The 19,526-nt window shown below is 43.1% G+C and overlaps 1 protein-coding gene across 1 annotated transcript; it reads right to left on the bottom strand.

Moving 5' to 3' along the window:
• Positions 1–757: 757 nt before the first annotated feature.
• Adat2 (adenosine deaminase tRNA specific 2) lies at positions 758–19,521 on the bottom strand. Its single transcript, XM_057761888.1, has 6 exons — positions 19,377–19,521; positions 15,371–15,475; positions 8,950–9,100; positions 7,074–7,180; positions 3,442–3,514; positions 758–3,334 (listed from the first exon to the last, which is right to left on the bottom strand). The coding sequence occupies exons 1-6, from the start codon at positions 19,470–19,472 to the stop codon at positions 3,291–3,293; spliced, it is 576 nt and encodes a 191-aa protein (XP_057617871.1). The 5' UTR covers positions 19,473–19,521; the 3' UTR covers positions 758–3,290.
• Between the last annotated feature and the right edge of the window lie 5 nt (positions 19,522–19,526).

Genomic DNA, 19,526 nt, shown 5'->3' with positions numbered 1-19,526 from the left:
TGATTGAAGCCTGTCACAGCATGACTTAACCGCCCATTCTCAAAATTTGCTACAATTTTTTAAATTTCATTTATTAGTTTTTGTTTTTGCTGGGTATTTTAGCAGCTGAGATGTAACCATTTCTCCCTAATTCCTCTTAACAGGACAGTGGCTCTACAGCCACCCTGTCCCCCGTGCCTTCCTAATCATCTCATGCACAAACAACGACTCTCAGTCTCTCCTGAAGGCACAACCAGTATGGTTCTGTTGGGTATCAACTTTTGAGTTGGTCTCTCAATATTTTAAGATATGGCTAAGACTGCTGGAGAGGGCAGCCCTCGAGACTGTTTCACTAAATATACATCTATGGTTCCTCACCATCACGGGGATATTGCTTTTGAATTCTGCAGATTTGGTGGCTATGACATACTAGCGATACTGCCCGGCAGTGGTAGTGCTGGTTCCTAGTCTACAACAACAGATCCAAAGTGATCTTTCCCATAGGAAACTATGTCTGTGTCCAAAAACTCTTTGTCAGTGACTGGAAAGAGAATGTTAAAGGTGGTAAAGGGAAATTAAAACTTTCAGCCCTGCTTAGGAATCAGGAAATGTCACTTCGCCATCTGCTAAAATTGAGAAGGGAGAACACGCCCACGGCTTTACTTTCTGGTATTATCTCTTTGCTTCCTAAGCAGGCCTTGTCTCTGGGATAAAATGCCCACACACTATTTCTGGCCCTATGCTTTTAGCTTAGTCTTTTTTTTTTTTTTTTTTTTTTTATGAATTTCTCCCTAAATTCAAACTAATCACTTCATTAAAAGCTTACCATAAAGCCATAGCCAGAAAGACCCGGTGGTACTCTACAGAGGAAAGATCCCGGGTTGCTTTGCCTACAGGTAATACTCAGAAAATGATATGAAGTTGATAAACGATGTCTGCCCGCGGGAAGGCACAGGAGCCGGAGTGAATTATGGCCAACTGCAAAAAGGAACACACTAGTCAGGGCACTAAAATTTAATGAGAAGACAATTTTTAAAGTAGATAGAACCGGAGAGAAGGTGCACAGACCATTATTGTAAATTTAAAATCGTGCGTATTCTTTGCCCATAAAACTTCTGAAATGCCGTTAAAAAACACACACGCACAAAACCACGCAATTATAAATCCTCTGAAGCATGTAACTGTGATTAGCTGCTCCCCCCGCCCCCCCGGCAATATAAAAATACTACCGCCACAATCACATTCCTGCCTGTAATGTAATTCAAAACAAACAAGTCGGAGACAGCGCTCAAATGGCAGAGTCAACAAACACAGCCGCTTTGCATCAAGGGCTCGCGCTGGCACTGTGGCTGGCGCTGGCACGGGCCCTGTGGTGGAACGGCGAGGCCCCCTGTTGGGCAGAGTCGCGCACTGCGCCCAGGGAGGCTCAGAAAAGCCGCACCTGGCCATCGGTGATCCTGGTTTTGTTGTAAGGTCAAATTTTTAGCCACTCAATTTAAATTTTATCAGCTGTGTTTCAAAGAGTAATGGCTTTGTCATTTCGGATTAAATGGATCATCTAATTCAATCCCATAACCATCATTCCTGCATTCTTATTCCAAGTATCATCTTGCTTCGACCTCCCAGGTACTGGGGTTACAGTGTGTACCATTAGCCCAGCGCACCTATCATTCTCCAGCAAGTCACGTCACTTTTCACTCGTCTCTGAGAACACGAGGTCTTGGTTTGGAGAGTACAACATCTTTGTTCTGTTCCAGGAAGATATGGATCTTAACAGAATAGTTCCTCTGTGATAAGAAACGACTTCACTTTCAGTTTTAGCTTTTAAATTTTTTTAATTATGTGTGTAAATTGTGGAAATGTGTGCACACGTAAGTGTGCCCGTGGAGTCCAGAAGAGAGTATTGGAATTACAGGAGGTTGTGAGCTGCCCAGTGTAGGGCTGGGAACTGAACTTGTAACCTCGGAAAGAGCAGTGTTTATCCTTCACCCCTGTGCCACCTCTCTAGCACCCACTAGTTAAGACCACTCCTCTTCAGGGAAGGCATGAACACAATTTTATTGTAGCAATATGCTAGGATTCAAACATGACCCTTGGGCACTGCCTTTAAAAGCATCCATTTCATCTAAGTACTTCTAAAAAAAGTTCTAGGGTTGGAGAAAAATCTGTCAGTATAGTGGCAGAAGGACTGGAGTTCAACCTCCAAAAACGTATGCTTAGAAGAAAGGAGGGAGGGGAAAGGAGGGTGTTGTGTGCACGCCTGTAACTCCTGCACTAGAGGACACAGGTGGAACCCTGAACATTCCTGGTCAGCCTGCCGGGTATTAACTGAGTAGTAAATTTCAAGCCAGTAAGAAACCTATCCTGAAAGAGAGAGAGAGAGAGAGAGAGAGAGAGAGAGAGAGAGAGAGAGAGAGAGAGAGGCAGACAGCGGGAAGAGGAGGAGGGCGGCTACATCTGAGGCACCTGAGATTGTCCTTTGCTTCCACACCCACACACGAACCTCCAACATGCACGGTCATATGCATATATAAAGTCATATTACAAACTAGCACGAGCCCAGGTCCCCATGCTCTGCTGGAGTCGTGGGCAGAAGTGGGTCTGAATACACTCAGTAAAAAGCCGAAGGCTTTCTTTCCTTCTTCTTTCTCTGTGGGTCTTGCTCAATCTTCCGAAGACTTGTCTTTTGTTTGTTTGCTTTCTTGTGTGTGCATGTGTGATGTCAGTGTGTATGTACTTGTGCTTGGGGGTGCATTGTGGGGTCCTCCAAGATCACTCTTCACTCACTGAGGTGGGATCTCTCATCTGAACACGGAGCTCACCGATAAGGGCTCACCTAACTAGTAGCTTGCTTTGGGATCTTGGAAGCCCAACTCTGCCTTCTAAGCACTGGGGTTATAGGCAGGCCGCCAAGCCCACCCAGGCATTTATGGGTGCTGGGGACTGAGGCCTCTTGCTTGCACGGCAAGTACTTTGTCACTCAGCCATTGCCCCAACCCACGAAGAGCTTCATTAAGACGAAGAGCTTCATTAAGACGGGGCTGGAGCTGTGGCTGATCTCTGACCTCAAGCCTGGATTCCTCTTCCCCTTCCGGAAACACTCTTTCAGCTTGGGAAGAGCTAATAGCTGTTTACATTTGTCAGACTTTAAGAAGTGCTCATTTGTTCCCTTAACAGAGCAAATGACATGACGAGAGACACCGTTTTCCCACACAGAAACAACAACATATAAACACGGCCAGCGATGCCAAAGGCTCTCGGTTGAGAATTCTTTGCAGGTCTCCTAAGGGCACGAGGCTTTCATCAGAATGTCAGGATTTCTGACAATCCTTTTTCCGAACTTTTGATTTTGGTGCTGAAAAAAAAGAAAAGAAAAGAGGGAGAAGCAGGAAATGAGGAATGCCAAACTTGGTTCACACCGGGTTGTTTTAAGGCGGGACACTGCACCTGGAGAAAACTGACCATTTGGGTTTTCTTGTTTGTAGAAGGTCTTTAGGAGCTCCACGGCTTCCTCAGCACGGTATCCGGGGATGCACTGAGGAAGGGAGGAACATGAGGTGAACGTCAGCAGTGACCCAACAGTAATGTATACAATTATGACACAAGCAGACTCCACACGCTGCTCATTACTCAGGACAAATAAGCAAGGATATGCCAGATATTAGCATGGATAAAGATGTCCATTTCCAAAAGAATGGTTCCCAGCTTTAGTCCCCATGTCTCTCAATCGGTCACTACGGTATGTAGAGACTGCAGAGGGATGCTGTACTCATCACCTGAGATGCTAAACAGGTGCTCATGGAGCGCGAGCTATTTTCACCTGCAATTATTTTCTAGTGTTTCACCAAGCATGGGCTGCTAGTCACCTAGGGCAGGTAAACTATTATTGGTGGAACAAATCCAGGCACAGTTGAGAATGACAAGCTAGCAACCGTTTATACTTTTAAGAGTTTGTTTATCATTATTACTATTACTACTACTACCACTATTATTATTATTAAACAAAACACTATATGACAGAGACATGTTTCTCACAAGAGCTAAAAATATTTACTATTCGGTCATTTACAGGAAACACTTTTCAAGTTTTGCTATGGAGGATTTAAGAAAACTGCTGAGTTTGTTTTCACTCTGGGATCTGGGCAGAGGAGACGACAATGTGTGGAAGACCAAAGGAGAAGTGAGAGCTGCAAGGAGCAATGAACGGCGTTCTGAAGATGAAGATGAACTGGACATTATAGAAGCAGCTGGGAAGAGTGGGGGAAGCATGGGTTGTGTGTGTGGACGCAGGCTGAAGGGCCTGGTAGGGCAGGGGAAAGCAATCAAAGGCATCTGAGATGGCGCCAAGCGCTCGGGGGTTTTGGCACTAGGCTGGAGAGACTGGAAAGGCTCTAACCCATCCTGCTGAAGTTTATGGAACAATTCAGTCATCCCTCAAAGTGGTGCCCAGCCAAGCACCTGCAGACTGGAGGCCAGCCTCTCTGGGGCATTGCTGAGAAGGCACAACCCTTCCTGGAGCCTCAGCTGATGCCTGGCTGGGATCTTCCCCCATGGTAACAGAAATCTTCTCCCTCTGCTTCCAAAATACGGCCCAGCTCTGGCCTCGGAACATTACAGACTTCACTGGCCATCTCATTTCCTTTTCCTCTCATCTTTACCGTCTCATGCTCTCAAGACTCCACTGTGGCTGCCTCCCAGGCATCACAAGGCACTCACGGATGCAAACATGGCCTCCTTCCCACCCCAGCTCTGTGGTAACGTCATGACTGGACACACAAGTTTCATTTAGAATCCTATCCTCCCTTGCTTTCTCAGTCTGCCATGCTAACCACTGCTGCTCAGGGTGTGCGGGGGCTGGAGCCAATGTCCCTCTGAGCCCACCAGGCCCTCTTCTCCAGGGACTGGTAATGCACTGTTTCTCCATCATTGCTGTCCAGTATAATTACATGGGCAACATCCATGAGCACAGATGCCCCTCCCCACCTTTTTGTTCATCTGATCCAGGGTCTGAGCACAGAGAAATGCAGAATCCCTCCAGGAGATTCCAACATGTGGTCCAAGGAGAAACACGGACAAACATGGAGGTGGGAAAAATAATAATAAAAACTATGGGTCTAGATAGCAAGATGGTATCCTAAAGTACCAACTAGAGCTGCCCATGTGTGGCTTTTATCAAAAATAACAGTCTTATAAAAATAAATGCTTTGAACAGAAGAGGTAATAAAAATGAATAATGAATAGCCAATTTTTAAAACAATAGTTCCACAGAATTCTCTGTGGATTTTTTGCTGCTTATAACACAGCATTATATGAAAAGAATCCCTAAGTCTGATGTGAGATGCCACCTCCCTTTTGTACCATAAGCTCAGCCAAAGAAAAGGAAGAGAACACAGCATCTAGAAGCCTGGCCTACTAAAGCCTGGCTTTAGCACGTCAAAAGACCTCCTTAGGCATTAAGCTTTGATCCATGCTTTTAAACCATGGGCATTCATTTTTCACTGAGCCAGTACGGCCATATAGATGAACTGTAAATTAACTTTTCAGGTTGAGAAAGATTGACTGCACTGAGATCCCTGAGAGAGAACTGCTCAAGACTTCATGTCACCAACATTCTTTTTATTTGTGTGTATGTGCGTGTGCGTGCGTGTGTGTGTGTGTGTGTGTGATGTGCACATGTGTGTGTACAGGCTAGCAGGCAAGTGGAGCCCAGAGCACAAGTTCAAGTGTACATGTACTCACACATTCCACCTTGCTGAGACAGAGTCTCTGGCTGTTTGTCACCGAGTACAGCAGGCTAGCTGGCCAGGACTCTCCTTACCTCTGCATCCCATCTCACCACAGGACCCCTGGATTCCAGATACCTGCTTCTGCATCTGACCTTCAGTGGGATCTGGAAACCCTAATTCAGGTTCTCGTGCTGTGTGGCAAACACTTTACCCACTGACTGAGCTGTCTCCTCATCTACATTTTAGAGAATAATGTTCCAGCCATGTCTGATCCCCAAGAACACATCTTAGTTTTGTCCAGAAACTCTGAGAAATTACTTAGGCCATTTTCATAGAGGAAGTACCACACACACAGAGCCAGCAATCCATGCACAGTTATATAAGCAGTGTTCGGGCGGCTCCTAGAAACAGCTGGAAAAATGAAGTCACTCTGCAGCCGTCTTTAATAATCAGCCTCATTTACTCTGTTACAGCCTCTTCCTGACATGATGTTAAAGGCGTCTGTTCTTAAACACAACAGTAGCTGGGAAAGCTCACACTCAGCTGGAAAACTCAAGGCAGGATGCTTTACCTGACTCGCTCTATGCAGGATTAGGGCTAAGTCCTCACCACAGCCTGCAAACAGGTGAGGTCTTCAAGAATTTTCCGAATCTTTTTCTTTTTCGAGTATAAATGCCGTGGGTTTAACCCTCCATCTTGGAGAATGAACCAGTAGAGAGAATTGGGTATGCATCCCGACATGAGGGTTCCTAATGCTCACGGTTGCAACAACAGATCCTCCAACAGTGTGATAAAGGCTCAGAGGAAAGGAGAATTTTTAACAGCTAGAGACATGTGGGTTCTCTGGTCTTGGGGAGGTCTCAACACTAAAAACATCTAAGATAATGAAATTGCAATGATGACTGGATGGTAATTATGGTATGTGACAAAGTGATGGAATTTGTGCCTGAACACTGTTGGTTGTGGACAGCATCCTGGTTGCTGATGCAGGCCAAGTCCCATCATCACAGTTACAGAGCTAGTATCCGCTCCAACAGAGAGTCTCCAAGCCCACACAAGGTGCCTATGAACCCCCTTAGGAGCCAACAGTTCGGGAAGCTGCAGACTGTCCTGCAGGACAGATTCTAGAAATGGAGAAGGGACACACATTTTCCTCCAGTGTTTAGTGAAGAACTCAAGCCAGGGCCCCGAGGTTCTGCCAGATGCTGCCATGGCTGTTTGGAATACTAACCATACACAATTGGTAAGTCCACCAGGAGATGAATAAACAGAAGAAAGTGGGTGGAGATAGGGAGGGAAAGAAGGAGGGAGGGAGGAGGGGAGGAAGGGAGGGAGGAACAAAAAGAGGGTATACGCAGACTTTATTACCTGAAATGGTCTCCCAGTATTGGGTAGGTCAGCAGAGGCGATGTTTAGGACGGAACCACAACCACCAAATCGTTCATTCTGACAGCCATAGACGACCAGCGGGATTTATGGTACAGAATTAAAGTCTATCACAGTACGCAGAATCATGGCAAAGAATAGGCTGATGCTAATTACCTACGAAAACTCAGTCTAGACTTCAAAACAATTGAAGTTCATGGTTTAAAATAGTACAAATCAGTTGTACAAACGAAGAGAAAGGGGTTTTAAGTATTGAGAAATCAAAATCTAGCATTTGTGGGTCAGCAAGACAGCTTAGCTGGTAAAAGCCCTCACCATGCAAGCATGACAACCTAGGTTGATCCCTGGAACTCACGTAATGGTGGAAGGAGAGAGCCAACTCCTCAAGATTCTCACCTTTGCATGCATGCCATGGCATGTGTTTGCCCACATAATAATAACAAATATAATTTCAACAAAAGATGAAAACCTGGCTATTGTAAATAGAACAGAAACTAAGTGTTTTTATTTAATATGCAGTTTAGCCAATTCTCTGCTCTTTCCAAAATCACTTTTTCAGAATTATTGTAGAATTAGAAATTTGATTCAAGAATTTCACCTTTTAAAACATGTAGTTTAATCCCTGGAGCCCACTGTAGAAGAAGAGAACAGACTCCTAAAGGTAGTCCTCTGATTGCCACGCAAATGCCATGGCATGTCCATGCCCCTCATAACAAATAAATAAATTTAATGAAAATGTAAAAAGGTGGATGGTAGCCTGGGGTGGTGGCATGTGTCTACATCCAAGCACTTTGGGGGTGAAGAATCAGCATCTTTAGGCCAACTACCACTGTGAGTGCCAGGCTAGCCTGGGCTACATCACAGCTAGCCTGGGCTATGTGAGACCAGTCTCAAAACAAAAATAACAAGTCAAACCAAAATAATCACCCAAACAAATGCCAAAGACCCAGTCGCATTGTTCCCTGTTCTTTCTGCAAGGCAGGGTGAGGAAAATGGCCTAATAACTCCTCTAATAATGGTGTCAACAACTCCTCTCACACAGAGATAGTATGCTTTATTGTACCCAAGAGGCCCTCTGCATTGTTTTAAGTGATAAAACTGCACATAATTTTAAAAGCGAGTGAAGACGCATGAATAAAGAAGAGCTTGCCTAGCATTTACAAGGCTCTTGGTGGTATAAAATAAATAAACAAACTGTAGAGATGGACTGCAGTCAGCATACACATTGCTAACTCTATGTAAGACACAATCTAGCCACAGAACACTAGCTCATGCATGTCCATGCGTGTAGAACGATAACATCCGATGACATTTCCAATCCTTAGTTACTTAATTACTTAGTTACTTAAGTTGAACCTAATTTTTTGTACTTGGTGATAGGTATTCATGACAAAAGCAGGCTGACAGAAAATATTTAAATTACCCATAATCTGTCATCCAAGGGCAAGGCTTGTTCCTCAGAATGTGTCCTGTGCTCTAACTTAATTTGATTATTCCTTACACAAGAGTTTAAGTCGGTTCCAAGCATTGCTTTCTGTAGCGGATGGGCTCAAGAGTTTTGAGGTTATTGGTACAGAGAAAGAAGAGGTAACTTCACTGTGTAAAAATCCTCCTTTCTGTTTCTGGCTGAACTTTCCAATGTGTTCCGTAACTGTTTCCACACATTAAGAAGCTTAGAGCTGGGGAGGAGCACAGCTCCATGATAGAGCATACACTTAGCACGAGCAAGAGTCTGGTTTCAATCCTCACCACTGAAAAGAAAATCAAACAGTGAAAAGAGAAAAGACATGTTATGGATCTGGCCATTTTCTTTCTGACAGGCAAGGTAAAGACAGGAAACTCAGAAGCCAAAGGATACTCATGAGGCGGAGAGCAGCTGCACACATGATACACGGCTCCACGGTGACGTACAGCACGGTGTGTTCAAACACGTCAGCAGGACAATGACTGTGTTGACGACACCAATCCAGGACCTGATCAATGGCCACCATTTCAGCATGCCGCGTAGCCTTGAAAGACAGAGACCTGTATTGATATTGTTCATTTCATAACTGATGTCTTTTAAACAAGCAAAACAGAAATCCAGAGAGCATTCCTATCATTCTGTCTGAACTGGAACATTCGTGTTCCCCAGTTCACATATCCTAACCTCACCAACGGGGATAACTAATCCGAGATAATATACAAACCTTGCTCCGGTTTTAGTGAAATTCCCACGTACCTTGGGGGAAAGTTTTCATTAAAATATCATAGAGAAAATAGGTCTCAAAAAAAAGATGCCTATGGTTTCTGAATATTTGAAGGGAAGACTGAAATTTTCATAAGCTTGTGCTCTCGTTTCAGACAGATTTTCAACTGAGCTCACGTCAGGGCAGAGCTCACTAGAATATCATCATGCGCACAGCAGGAGATGAGATTTTCTAACACAGCTGGCTCCATAAAAACCACAGACCTGAGATCTTAGCTAGTTCGTGGGAGACAGCGTACTACAGGAGAAACCACCCAGCATGTGGAATCAATCACACTGACATTTGAATCCTGACAGGCATACTCTGTTGTTCTCAACCTTCCTAATGATGCAATCCTTTTTCTCATGTTGTGGTGGACTCCAACCATAAATTACTTTCTTGCTACTTCATAATTGTAACTTTGCTACTATTATAAATCATAATGTAAATGTGTTTCCTGATGGTCTTAGACGACACCTGGGAATGGGTTGTTTGACCCCCAAAGGGGTCGTGACCTACAGGTTCAGAACTACTGTTCTAGGGGCAGGTAAAACATTCTCTCCTGCTAGGAAGCTTCTCAGACTCAGAAAGTAAACAACTCAAACTCCTGGAAACTATCTAGACAGCCCCTCCCTCCGCAGGAGCACTTCAGCAATGAGGGCTGAGAAGAGACACTCTTAAAGCCAGGCAGAGGTGGCACAGGCCTTTAATCTCAGCACCCCAGTAGTACAGGCAGAGGCAGGCAGGCAGATCTCTGTGAGTTCAAGGCCAGCCTGGTCTACAAAGCTAGTTCCAGGACAGCCAGAGTTACACAGAGAAACCCTGTCTCAAAAAACCAAGAGAGAAAGAGAGAGAGAGAGAGAGAGAGAGAGAGAGAGAGAGAGAGAGAGAGAGAGAGAAACTGACTCAAGACTTTTAGATCAGCCACACTACATAGAAGAAGCTCAGAACACCTGAGCACTTGAAAGACATGCTCTCCCACCTGCCTAGCTGCCTTAAGCCAGTGCATTGCCAGGTTTCCGGCTCTCAGGAGAGCTGTCACATAGGCTGGGGCAAGCTTTGTGCTGTAGCTGCTACAAGTCATTTCTGCTCTTGTAAGTGACCCAAACCAAATTAATAGGTTCGCCAAGCTTTGGTGATGCCCCTACTTTGGTGAGTTGCTGGTTTCCTATCTGAGGTGAGCATTTGTTCACATGTCCCCAGAATAGTGTCACACACACACACACACACACACACACGAAAATAAAGCTTTAAAATAACTTAGTGCAAACTCCTAAACCCAGTAAGTAATGAAACTGAAACAATAATCAAAAGTCTCCCACAAAGAAAAGTTCAGGACTGGGTAGACTCATGGCCAAATTCTATCAAACTTTTAAGGAAGACCTAACACCCATATTTGTCAGACTATTCCACAAAATAACAGGGGAAAGAACATTACTGAACTGCACAATGCCAGTCTCCTCTGATATCAAAACCAGATGAGGGTACCACAAAGAGAGAAAACTGTAGATCATCCTTCTTGATGAACATAGATGAAAAGTTTCTCAATATTCTGACAATCCTAAAGCGAGAACGTAGTAGTTTGCACAACACAATCAAGCTGGATTCATTCCAAAGGTGCAAGGTTGATTCAACATATTCAAATCAGTAATATACTTTATATTATAAAATGCAATATACTTTATAAGTAGTCTTAAAGACACAAATAACACGACCATCTCAATAGATGCAGAAAAGGAATTAAACCATTTTCAACATATATTCATGATTTTTAAAAAAGTCCAGAAGAAACTAAATCTTAATATAATAACTGCCGTATATGACAAGGCTACAGCCAACAAACTAAATGAGGAAAAAAAAAACTTAAAATCACACCATGAGACAAGAGTGACCACTTTCTTTCCTCTTATTCAAAACCGTGTTCAAAGTCTTACCTAGAGCAGTAGGACCAGAGAAAGTGATAAAAGGCATCTATATCAAAATGAAAGAAGTGAAATGCTCTCATTTTTGGATGACACGAGTCTTGCGGATTCCACTAGAAAACCTTTACATCTGACACTTTCAACATAGTGACAGGATAGAAAATCAGCACAGACAAAACCAGCCAGTTGTCTACATATCAATAACAAACTATCCAAGAAAGAAAGCAGGAAAAAAAATCTCACCTTCATAATAACTTTTAAAAATATCTGGAAGTAAATCAGATTTAAGAGGTCAAAGACTTCTATACTACAATGAAAACTTTAAGATAATCAAGAAAGAAATTGAAGAAAATAGAAAATAGCCCACTCATGAGCATGGATTAACATAATTAATATTGTGAAAATGGCTGTACTACCAAAAACAACCTACAGAGTCCGCTCAAAATTCTAATGGCATTCTTTGCAAAACTATAAAAAAAAAATCAATTCTAACCTTAGAAGACTCTGAATAGCTGAAGCAAAAAGAACAATTCTGAAGGAATATATTACAATACCTAACCTCAAATTATTCTACAGAGCCATTGTGATAAAATAGTAAGTACTGGTACAAAAACAAACTTTTGAAGTAAAGTAGAGCCGGGCGGTGGTGGCGCACGCCTTTAATCCCGGTACTCAGGAGGCAGAGGCAGGCGGGTCTCTGTGAGTTCGAGGCCAGCCTGGTCTACAAGAGCTAGTTCCAGGACAGGAACCAAAAGCTACGGAGAAACCCTGTCTCGAAAAATCAAAAAAAAAAAAAAAAAAAAAAAAAAAACAGTACTGGTTGCTCTTCCAGAGGTCCCGGGTTCAATTCCCAGAACCCACATGGCAGCTCACAACTGCCTGTAGCTTTACACCAATGAACATAAAGTAAAGTAGAATAGAGGACCCAAAATAAACCCAGATAGCTGTAACCACTTTCTATTTGACAAGTATAAAACATACAGTGGAAATAAGATAATCTCTTCAACAAATGGTGCTGAGAAAAATGGATTTCCACATTCACGAATAAAATTAAACCCATTTCTTTTACCCCACACAAAAATTAATGTCAAATGCATCAAAGATATTAATATAAAATCTGAAATGTTTTAGCCCCTGGAAGAAAATTGGAAACCAATAGGTATAAGTAAAACTTTCTGAAAACTCCTAAAACTGCCAGCTTTTAGGAGCCACTGCACAGCAAGGAAAACTAAAAGCAGAATGAAGAGAGGGGCTTCAGAGTGGGAGAGACTTTGGCCAGCTACACCTTGCTCTGAAGAGACACCATGACCATGGCAACTTACAGAAGAAGGCATTTAACTGGGGCCTCGCTTTAGTTTCAGAAGGTTAGTCCATCATGGCAGGGAGTATGGCGTGGGCAGGCAGACACAGTGCTGGAGCAACAGCTCAGAGTCACATCCTGATCCACAAGCACAAGGAAGTGTGTGTGGCGGGTGGAGAGACTAGGTCTGGCCTGGGCTTTTGAAACCTCAAAGCCCACCCTACTAACACATCACCCCCCTAAGCAGTTCACCAACTAGGAACCAAGCGTTCAAATATTTGACCCTATTAGGGACATTCTTATTAAAAGCACATAAGTGCTTGTATGTGAAGGTATGTGCACCCATCTGCATGCATATAGAAATTAGGAGAGGATGTCAGACGTCCCATCCCTTACTCTGAGTCCTGTTCCTTTAAGATAGAGTCTCTCACTGAACCGGGCCATGGCTGCAGCAATCCTCGACTTCCAATCCAGCCCTCCCACAGCACTGGGGATACAGGCACCGACATGGCTTCACCTACTTTTTTATGTGGTTTCTGGGATTGAAATTCAGAGACCTTGTGCTTGCACAGCAAGTAATCTTACCACATTTTCCCAATCCCAAAAGTTTTATCTTACACAAAGTCTCCCAGATTCAGAACAAATACTGCATGTTTTCTTTCAAAGATGGAACAAAGATTTAAAATTTCATATATGTATACATGTAAGGGCACAGACCACAAAACCATGAAAGGAAAATAAGAGTTGTCAAGAGAGAATGAATTGGGGCAGAGGAAAAGGAATGAAAATGAGAAGGTAGCTGAGTAGTGGTCGTGCTCGCCTTTAACCTTAGCCCATGGAAAGCAGCTGCAGGCAGATCTCCCGAGGTCAAGGCCAGCCTGGTCCACAGAGGGAGTTCCAGGACAGCCAGGGCTGCACAGAGAAATTCTTGAAATACAACAACAAAACAAACAAACAAAAACCCACCAAAAAGAAAAAAAAAAGGATCAAAAAACAAAAACAAAATCATCCAGAGGGCAACAGACTACCTGTGACAGAAAAGCCAAAGGGGACTAGCTGGTTATGGAGGAGAGAAGGACTAGAACTAAGGGCTGGGAGGAGGCCACTGAAGAACGTGTATAAAGATCTCACAAAGAAACGCATTACTTTGCACAACTAATTTTAAAAGAAAACTAACAAAAGAGCCTAAAATAAAAGCAGTTTAATGTAAACCACCTATGCAATAATTTATAATATCTGTGGCAATAACCTTGGTTAATTCCAAAGTGTCTAAAAAGTTAGTCAGTGGGGATTACGTCATGAGTTCTCACGTGAAACACATGATATCAAACCAAGCAATATGAAGCAGACACTGTGGCAATTATGTAAAACATAACTTGGAGGTAAGTATCAACATAGCCTCTACCTGCAGCACGTGTGTGATCTGCCTCCGATGCTTTCATGCTGTCATAACTGCTGTGTGCATCTGGGTTTCTACTTGACATGAGTTTTGCTAAACTTCAAGGTTGTAATGGATGAACTTTAAAGGCCTCAGAGCCCCAGTGCTGAGAGCAGACGGGTCTATGCTGCGGAAGCACAGAAGATCAAAGTCCACGAGAAAGGCGTTATAGTTATGTTATCCTTCAGTCCACCTGGTACTTTAAACCCAAAATAGCACAGCACTTTCACCTACTTCCATGTCCCATGCATGCCCACAAGGACACACCGATGTGCCACCACGTTTAAGAAGCACTGCTTTAGACCATGGACCTTCCAGTCTGAACACAAGATGTCACCAAGAGGCTAAAAGGCATGTAGCTGAAGACAGCTCATCCTGAAGACCCTATCCCATTGACTATCCAAAAACGTTTTCTCCAATATAATCCTTTTATGCTTCCCTCTAATTTGTACACTGAGGGTCTTTTGTCCCCTCTAGGAAAAAAATAAATTAAAGAAACTAAAAGGAGTGCATTGCAAGTTAAATGGATCTCCTTTTGAAAGGTTAATTTTCATGTTGAATTTGTTACAGTGGATGTGGACTCTTTTCCTCTGCGCTGACATTCTGATGTAACAAATTTCCTTCTTGGGTTTCATTCAAGTGTTGAAGGGAAACATAATGAAATAAAAAACAAAACAGCCGAGTGCACACACCTTTAATCCCAGCACTAAGGAGGCAAAGTCAGGCAGATCTTTGTAAGTTGGAGGCCAGCCTGGTCTACAAGAGCTAGTACCAGGATAGGCACCAATGCTACAGAGAAACCCTGTCTCAAAAAAGCAAAAACAAAACAAAACAAAAAACAAACAAATGAAAAACATCTCTTAGCTTTTTGACTAAGATCACAAATGTAGAAATAGAAAAAAATAGCTTCACTGAACTTTTCTGAATATTCACTTAAAAACTATATCACTGTTATAATCAGGAAAATGAACATTTACAAAGGAGAGAAAAAAGATCTAGGGCTGGGAGATGGCTCCGTAGGTAAAGTGCTTGCTGGGAAGGAATAAGGGCCTGAATTCAGACCCCCAACAGCCGTGTGAACACCCAGACCTAGCCACGTACATTCACAGACAACCGCAGGAGGGAGCTCCTAGGGTTCACTAACCATCCACCCTAGCTGAACGGATAAGCTCCAGGTGCAGTGAGAGACCCTGTCTCAAAAAGTAAGGTGGAAAGTGATAGAGGAAGGCATCTTGCCCTCAACCTGCACACACACAGACACACACATACACACGCACACATAAAGGTGTATGGGGAGAGGTCTTGACCCACAGGACACATTTGGTCTTGTCTTGCCAGCTGGCCCCTGCCATGGCTATATTATGTTTTTGCATTGAAATTGCTCAACTCACATTTTTTGTTTGATTCACTTCATTTCTTCCCTTCCCCACAATTTCATTGTTATAGACCATAAGGCAGCCAACAGGAACTTCAGTATTTTCAAGTGCTTCTTTGGCCTGAAACACAAAGAGCAAAATCTCAGTGGTGATGTGTTGGGAAATACTATTTTCAGGTGTAACTTTTGTTTACACTGTATTTGTTTAACTCTGTGAAGCTGTGTAACTGTACCTATCTAAACACCTGATGGTCTAATAAAGAGCTGAATGGCCAATAGCAAGGCAGGAGTAAGGATAGGCAGGGCTGGCAGGCAGAGAAAATAAAAAGGAGAACCGAGTAAAAAGAGACAAGAAAAAGGAGAGAACACTAGAGGCCAGCCACCCAGTCACTTGGCCAGCCATGCAGTAAGAAGGAAAGTAAGGTATACAGAAGTTAGAAAGATAAAAGCCCAGAGTCAAAAGGTAAACAGGATAATTTAAGAAAAACGGGCAAAAAGCAAGGCAAGCTAAGGCCGGGCTTTCATAACTAAGAATAAGCCTCCATGTGTGATTTATTTGGGAGCTGGGTGGAGGCCCCCAAAAAAACCAAGAGTAAAATATCCCACAACAATTATGTGTGGTGCTTGAAAGGCTATGCAAAAGAGAAAAAAAGCGAACAGATGCACAGATAATGACCAAGACAAAACACGCCTGTGCTTCCCCTTCTCAGGTCTGGTGTCTTGGTGCTGTGCAGTGCTGTGTTCTCTGCTGGGTGTCTATGTTAAGAAGACTCAGGAATGTCTCCCTTCACAAGCCCTGAGCCTCATTTTCTCTCACTGGTAGCACAGGTAATCAATGGCTTTTGACCGGTGTTCTTCAAAGTCCAAAGCCAACCCTTCTCAGACATGATACGTATAGTAACAAAGAGGTGGGATAATACATAATATATCTAGTTTTTTTTTTTTTGCTTCTTTAAGAAGAAGAAATGATCCCATGGGAGTACCAATATCATAAAAAGGATCAGAGTGGATGTCGCTCTGTCCCACAACTTCTAAGAAACATGTGTAAGTGTAGGGATATTTTATATAAACATGGCAAACACTTGGAAAATACTTTGGACGTTTCTTTTAAAAACCAATATGCATAATATCTATGATCCACATCGCACGGAAACACACACAACATACATAGTAAGCTTATGAAACTTTAATAAGCTCTTTGGAGTATACCAACGAGATATCCCTGGCTCTGATCGTGTACCGTGGTTAGAAAAGCTGTAACACTGAAGAAAATTGCATGAGTGGATCCTCTTTATGTACATTTTTACTTTTTTGTAGTTTCCTATGGTGTAAAATTATTTCAAAAGAAAAAGATAGTAACTATAACTAAATAAGAGCCTAGCAAGCCTATTGAGGGAAGGCCGTACTATTGACTGTTACAGAAGAAAAATAGAAAAATACAGACCAAAAAGGAAAGGGTATGAGCTGGGTCAGATCAGTGACAGAAGTAATTTAGATGGAATGGCAGAAAAAGAAAAGCATTGTCTTGAAAAACGATTTCCTGTAGTTCAGATTCTCAGCTTCCAAGTGGACATTTCCCAGTAGCTCTCTTAAAAGGCAACACGATGCCTACACCTTATCCCGAGAGGTTGAAAATTATGTTGTTCTTTTGTCTTGTAAGTGTGGTTTGATCTGGGACTATTTAAACCCTTCATAACTATCAATCCCTTTTCGTTGATAATCCTAAAGTGATAGGGACTCGGAGCTCCATTGTGCAAAGGAGGAAACTGAGACACCGGGAAGTGCCTTGGCCACCTGAGAGATTTGTAATCAAAGTCTAGGGAGTTTGACTTTCCTCCTTACACACTTCCCAGATTATTGGAGCAACTGTTAGCATCAGACGCTGCGATCTCTGCATCGTCTTCTCTAACCTCTCTTTGTTAACCAGCGACTTCACTGATCAGACACTTCATCCGGTTTTGGGCTTAGAGTTGGTCAAGAGCCAAAAGGAGTGGGCAGAGTTAGAGGGAGAAACATGGAGAGTTTGAGACTAAAAACTGTAAGAGGATAAACAGAACATGAAGAACTGGAGCTGCAATGGCAGGAGGAGCTTCAAACACACAGAACAGAACCAAAGGCTGGGCCAGGAACATGGTTCTGCAGGTAAAAGGGCTTGCTTTGAATGCCTGATGACCTGAGTTCAATCTCTGGATCCCACAAAGGAAGGAGAAAACTCTGTCCTCTCAAAAGTTGTCCTCTAATCTTTATACATGTGTAACTTGTGCACATACGTGTCCATCCACATGCATACACACCACACACACACACACACACACACATTAAATTAGTTTGTAAACTCCTCAACCAAGTAGGAAGTACCTAGGTAGAAGGAAAGAGATAGGGAGTGCCAAGAGCCCTGGTCACTGTGCACCTGACACGGCCCACAGCACTGCCACCAGGTCAACAGAGGACTGGGTGTCGTGGTATCTAGTTCCTCTGGATCCTCTCTTTTTCCTTCCAGTCAGTTTATCTCCCTAGAAATGATAGGAATGACCAAAAAGAGACAAACAGCATTGCTTATAAGGAATCGCCCTGTAGGCCATGCTGAGAGTGGGTGTAATGGCAGTCCAGAGAAAGGGAGCTGAGAATGCGAAGTCTGTGCGAGCTGGCGTAGAGGCACTGTCTCGCAATACATTTCCATGAATGTGCATATACGTTTCCTCTACCGACGAGTTCAAAACTCGTATGAAGGCCGGATATCCATGTCACTCCATCCTATCTCAGACTTTCCAGTGCCCCTCCCACCTCTTACGGCCACTCCCTTCCTCCCGTCATAAGTGCAAAAGAGTTCAAGTAAAACAGGTCTAATAGTGTAAACAGCTTTGAACTTAAGAAGCTGGACTTCGTTGGAAGAGGCCAAAGCTCAGCCACTGAAATGACCACTTGATCTTCCATAAACTAACAAATTCTCAACTTCAAAACTGAAGAACAAAAGCTCTCTTCTTCCCACCCCAGGTTCTGAGAAAGATGACCAAAAAAAGTGTTAATAATAATAATAAAAAAGAGAATACATTATTCCATTTATGAAAAAATTGTGTGCTTCTGTTTTCACAAGGACAGAAATACAAGAAGCATGCTCACAAAATGTCATCAATGCTATCTCTGAGGTCAGGACTTTAAGTAATTTTTGCATAATTTGTTAAATGTTCTAGACTTTATTATGAGTGTGAACTTTTATAAACATTAGAAGGAAAAGTTGAAATATTTTAATTTTGTAAAAGAATAAGCAAAAAAAAAACACTCCAACATCAATGGCTGAGCTCAGTTTTAAGGCCTTTATAAAGGTGAGTGCAAATCGATGTGTAGACAGCTATACCACCTAGATCCCTGTTAAGTACATTTCTTAATGTTCACAGAATGAAAACCTAGCACTAGAAAGACCACACACACACACACACACACACACACACACACAATCTATCCCTGGCACACATCAATATGGGTAAAGCTTGGAACAAGATGTAAATACGACCAGAACCCTCCGTAAACAGCAATCCTTAAAGGGATCGAAGAAAGGAAATACAAGGGCAGAGAAAAGTACTGTAAAAAGTAAGCGAATGATAGGTGAGGATTGTACACGTTTTCATATGACTCTCTACCAGAAACAGCTTCAGCTCCCTTCCATTTTAAATGTTCAAGGGTGTCGGGAGCAAAGCACAAAATAATGTGGCTGTGTGGATTTGAAAGTCAGTGTCCATCCATGGAGAGGAAGGTAGGCAGGTAGGTAAAATAGCAGCTAGGGCTACATGTACTACATACGGCACACCAACCGTTCTCTGTATTTTCCCTCAACCCCAATTATTATGAGACAAAGCTAAAGAAAATTTCCCGAGAATAAAACAAGCTGTTGATTTAGATACTTTGAGAGCCGATAGGCAAAGGTGATGAGAAAGCGCGCCAGCCACATTTGCTCAACTACCCGGGCTCAGGGTATGACCGGGAGAAAGTTTGCACCCTCATCATCCACCTGCCGGCTTCCTCACCATCCGCATCGCCTCCTCCATCCACTTTTCGGTCTCCTGTGCCGACACCACGCACGAGCCGTCTGGAGCAGTGGAGGAGTCCACCTTCTCTTCCATGGCGCCGTCAGTCAGAGACCCGGGCCGTGGAACCGGAGGAGACCGGACAGCGGC

This window comes from Chionomys nivalis, chromosome 2 (genome assembly GCF_950005125.1).
Source record: "Chionomys nivalis chromosome 2, mChiNiv1.1, whole genome shotgun sequence".
In the NCBI taxonomy this organism is placed as follows: Eukaryota; Metazoa; Chordata; class Mammalia; order Rodentia; family Cricetidae; genus Chionomys; species Chionomys nivalis.
The sequence above is the reverse complement of the archived record's forward strand: the minus strand, read 5'-3'. Positions and strand labels throughout refer to the sequence as shown.

What these genes read in the sequence shown, in the direction of transcription:
- Adat2 (XM_057761888.1), bottom strand. Translation starts at nt 19,472, where the DNA reads ATGGAAGAGAAGGTGGACTCCTCCACTGCTCCAGACGGCTCGTGCGTG. An exon ending in AGCTGCTCTCCGCCTCATGA is followed by an intron (nt 7,181 to 8,949) that starts GTATCCTTTGGC and finishes ATTCTGTACCAT; the next exon opens with AAATCCCGCTGGTCGTCTAT. An exon ending in CAAACAAGAAAACCCAAATG is followed by an intron (nt 3,335 to 3,441) that starts GTCAGTTTTCTC and finishes CTTTTTTTTCAG; the next exon opens with CACCAAAATCAAAAGTTCGG.